The sequence below is a fragment of the Anopheles cruzii genome, unplaced genomic scaffold (assembly GCF_943734635.1).
Source record: "Anopheles cruzii unplaced genomic scaffold, idAnoCruzAS_RS32_06 scaffold01770_ctg1, whole genome shotgun sequence".
Lineage (NCBI taxonomy): Eukaryota > Metazoa > Arthropoda > Insecta > Diptera > Culicidae > Anopheles > Anopheles cruzii.
The window spans coordinates 1-4394 of NW_026455355.1; the positions used below are offsets into that span (position 1 = coordinate 1).

General features: G+C 50.5%; 2 protein-coding genes across 2 annotated transcripts; one reads left to right on the forward strand and one right to left on the reverse strand.

Annotated features, from left to right (window-relative positions):
* Nucleotides 1–25: 25 nt before the first annotated feature.
* On the reverse strand, nucleotides 26–1232 carry LOC128276624 (GPN-loop GTPase 1-like; the record flags this gene model as incomplete). The annotated part of the gene is made up of 3 exons (XM_053015081.1): nucleotides 1006–1232; nucleotides 338–932; nucleotides 26–261 (listed from the first exon to the last, which is right to left on the reverse strand). Coding segments are annotated over exons 1-3 (1057 nt in total), but the record flags the coding sequence as incomplete, so codon positions are not given.
* Nucleotides 1233–3077: 1845 nt separating this feature from the next.
* On the forward strand, nucleotides 3078–4388 carry LOC128276625 (calumenin-B-like; the record flags this gene model as incomplete). The annotated part of the gene is made up of 3 exons (XM_053015082.1): nucleotides 3078–3217; nucleotides 3634–3908; nucleotides 4026–4388. Coding segments are annotated over exons 2-3 (587 nt in total), but the record flags the coding sequence as incomplete, so codon positions are not given.
* Nucleotides 4389–4394: the final 6 nt, after the last annotated feature.

A 4394-nucleotide genomic window follows, 5' to 3' on the forward strand; every position in this document is an offset into this window, starting at 1 on the left:
AATGATTAAGAGTCACAAGAATTACCTGGCGCAACGGCCGCTGCATCATTTTCTTCCCCTTCGTCGTCATCGGAACTCTCGTTGGCTGGGTGTTTCAGATAGATTCGATCGTTACGCTCCGTGGTCACAATGCTCTCGTTGCCAAGCTGTACTTCTGCTCCCATGTCTTCACGAGCCGCTTCTGCTAACTGTTCCTCCGCCACGCGCTTGTTGGATTCTTCCTTTTCTCGCCTAAGCTTTTCGTATTCCTGCTTGTAGTCACTAGAATCGAATTGGTAAGAACGGTCAGGAAAATGAAGCACAACGGGTTAATTCGGAAGCACATCCGTTGGTCTACCTTTCGTATTCCTTCACCGCTTCGTCCACCAGCTGAAAGAAGCGTTCGAAACCGATACCGGTCAGTGAAGAAACGCCACACGACTTGAGGTTATGGTAGAACTCGTCCAACGTCAGTGACATGGTGCGTGTCAGGTTGCTCACGTACGCCGTTTCGTTTTCGAGCGCGTCCTGGAATGCTTCAAAGTCCTGCATCCATTGCACGGCAAAGTCACAGTCCTGCACGTCGATTTTGTTCATCACAATCACAAACGGTAGCCGTGCCTTGTACAGAATCGAGCACGCGTACAGCATGTTCGACATAAACGTGGTGGGACTCGTTGAGCGCACAATGTCCATAACGTACACAACGACCGTCGGGAAGGCGGTGGCCAGCGCCTCGGTGATGATTGTGCCGGAGGCGGACCAGGTGAACACTTCAATCTGACCGGGCGTATCGATCACACAGTAACGGTGCTTATCTTTCGCTTTTTCAATCAGCTCTATAACTTTGCCAAACTTGGTGGAAAACAGATTGAGGGCCGTCACGATGCCGCCGTTGGGACCGAGATTGTACCGTTTCATTACCTCCTTATACTTTACAGTGTCGCGAACATCTGCAAGTGGAATGCAAATAAGTGAAGGACAGCACGGCATTATGCGCAGCCTGCGAGCTGAAACAACGCTTACCTATGTTCACCGGGTATGGCGTTTCTCGACACGCAGGATCGAGGTTGATGAGATACGGCAGCGAATCGTTTGCGTGCCGATATTGGGCCAGCTTTTTAACGAACGTCGTCTTACCGGAACCGGCCATCCCCAGCACGATCAAGCACACGGGAGTGGCGGCATTTGTTTGGCTTTCTGCTTTAGGTTCTACACACGACGAAGAAGTTCCTGGTTGTTCCGTTTCCATTATTTTCGATAGTTTTAGCACCGCGCCAAACACGCGCGACCCGAATGTAAACAAACTGCGCGCGTCAAACTTCCGTTTGACAGCTGCTGTTGATGCTGACCATTTTTAGCGGAACAAACGCGGAAAACGGGGATTTTTAGGTAAACAAACTTGATTGTAAAGCACGTGAGTCAGTTAAAAGTTACTAGAAGCTATTTACCCTTTGTAACCATTCTATTCTCTTCTGTTTTGGGGGAAATAAACACAACTCAGATTGGGGGCTTTTTTCAAGCACACTTTTGGGCCCTCCGTTGACATCTCGACGGTGCGTGTGTCAAAAGCTGTTTACAAATAAATAGCAGCCAATCTGTGCCGGAAGCTGCCGAAAGAGTGTTTTGTGACTACCGTAAAGAGTTTCGTCCCTTAATTTTTACACCAGCCGCATCCATTGGGTGGTGGGATCTTGGTGGCCCTGGAGCTGTTTCGTTTCCATTCAGGTAAGTAGGGTAGGGTGCCGTTGTCATCATATGGGACATTTCGAAATGCCGATCGCCGGGTATGGTGTCTTCTTACGGCCCGGTATGTGGCATACAAAATTGCTGATGTAAGTATTCCAAGCCAGCTGCGATCGTAGTTTAAAATGCTTACACAATTTGGTGTCGTTTTGCTGCACTTGACCACATGGCGGATGATGGCGTAAGCTCTAACGAAACGATATGCAAATTGGATTAGCTTCCTTGTGCCGCGTGGGTGTGGAGGCGTCCCATCCCATTGAGATGGTCACATTCCATTAACGGTCAGATGCCACAGCAACAGCTGGATTTTATATCTACTTGGCGTGTGGTATTCAACAGTTTGCCGCTTGGGATTGCTTGGTGTCAGCCAGAGTAGGGCAAAAACCGCTGCCTCTGGGGCGAAATGGTTTCAAATTTCTATTATTTTGCCGATAGTGCAAAAGACACGGGCTGAATAGTGGCTTTCGGTCACCGATTTAGCCTTGTTTGACAACAAATTTAATCTTGCCTTTTGAGCGTTTCCGTGGCAATAAATCTTTCGATGAAGATCGCTATCCGCTTTCTTCGATGCTCGTTGAATCCCGTGGGAGAAGGCGATTGTGCTATTTTTGTCCTACCAATACCAACAGGCCCCGCTACAAGAACATGCGTCTGTGACGCTGTGTAATCGTCGGGGCCACGCAGATCGGTTATGTCGAGCACATGCCGCGCGCTTCATTTGTTGCACATGATTTTTCCATCGGCGGACACCGCATGCAGAGAGGCACACACTTACTCCCCCTTTATGGAGATTGATCGGGTCGTTGTCGGATTCGTGACGCCGTCAAGATGGTGCAGGAAAACGGCACTCACACACAGAGCGTGTAGGAATTTTTATTTTCATCCATAAACCACACTGAAAATTTTGAGCGATTTTCAATTGTTGAATCCTCCCCCAAACTTGCCTTCAGGAGTTGAAATCCGAGATAAACCATGTTAAATTACGCTCGAGTTCCGTCGGCCTGATAGGACGAGCGATGGACCCGATGATGATGACGGTCCTCGACACGACGTCTGGGGCATCTGCGGCGTCTGCGTGGACGCTTATCGCAAACCGACGTCGCATTGGTCCTCCCTGTCCTCGGGATAGGAAAGAGTGGCCGAGAGCGCGGCTACATAGTGCGTCTGCAGCCACAGCATGTGTCTTAACGATCGTTCAAGAACATTCGGGCTATTTCTACACTCCGTCTGGACAGCACATTACGCGGTGCCGTCTGCGAATGAGAGGTGGTTTGTTTACTTGCCCCGGAAGGGCCCCGGATTTAGTTACACTCGGAATTCCAAGCGGCACGCACGCCTAGAGCTGCACGGAAGAGCGGTCGAGTCTGTCAGCATTCTGCGAACAAAGTTGAACCAGCCGCCGAAACGTTCAACCCCCGCAGTTGCTACAGCGGACGATCGCGACCCGAACAGTCTGTTTGGCATTCAAAGACTCCACGGTGTCCAGGAGCAGGTTCGTTTAAAGGGTGTTCCGCATATGTTGGTGACGTGGAGCTTTTTGTTTAGAGCAACGTGGCAGCCAATTCGGTTCGTGCATAGGGACGACGACGCTGCTCCGGATTCAAGCATAAGGTGTGATTGGTTCTACCATACTCCTTTTTTGAATGCAATTGGAACTTGCCGGTATCAAAAATAGGCTCTCAGACCGATTGGAAATGTGATTTGTAGTTTATTTTGTGGACGAAAAGTCAAATGCGGTGCTGCCAATCATCAGAAAAATCGGGGTGTTCAAAAAACAGGTGTTTCTACCAGGTGTTGCGTCGAGTCTGGCTTCCCAACACCATTTGAATCAAATATTGAAAGAAACTCAAATTGAATAGAAATATTGAAAGAACCACATTTAATGAATGTTTTGTTTGTATCCCATAGTATCGATCGATCGGAGCTTTATTCAGCTAGTAAGGTGCGGGGCTAGAAAAAATGATCTTCATTTACGCGGCGAGCATCTGCTTGCTGTCCAGCTACGCCGTGTCCGCCATCCCGAAGCCGGACGAGAAGCGCGTCCTGGACCACGATCCACTCAGCCACGCGCAGCACTATCAGAACGACGAGCACAACAAGCAGTACGATCACGAGGCGTTCCTGGGGGAGGACGCCAAAACGTTCGATCAGCTCGAGGCGGAGGAAAGCAGACGTCGCTTGGGGTAAGTCAGGGAGTGACCGGTTCACACTTGGCGCACTGACACTTTGCGCGCTGGTGCCCATCTAATGGATTTGACACTAATTGGTCGCAATGATTCGACGCTTTCGCACACCGCCAGACTCATCGTAGATAAAATAGATGGCGACAAAGACGGGTTCGTTAATCTGTCCGAGCTCAAGTCGTGGATTCAGTACACGCAGCGGCGCTACATCGACGATGACGTCAACCGGCAGTGGAAAACGCACAACCCAAACAACACGGAGAAGGTGCACTGGGACGTGTACCGGCAGAACGTGTACGGCTTTCTGGACGAGCTGGCGTCGCGCGAAGGCGACGGTCATCCGGCCGATGAGCACTTCTCGTATCGCGCGATGATGAAGCGCGATCGGCGCCGCTGGAGCATCGCGGACCGGGACGGTGACGATCAGCTGACGCGGGAAGAGTTTACCGATTTTCTGCACCCGGAGGAGAGCGAACAGATGCGCGA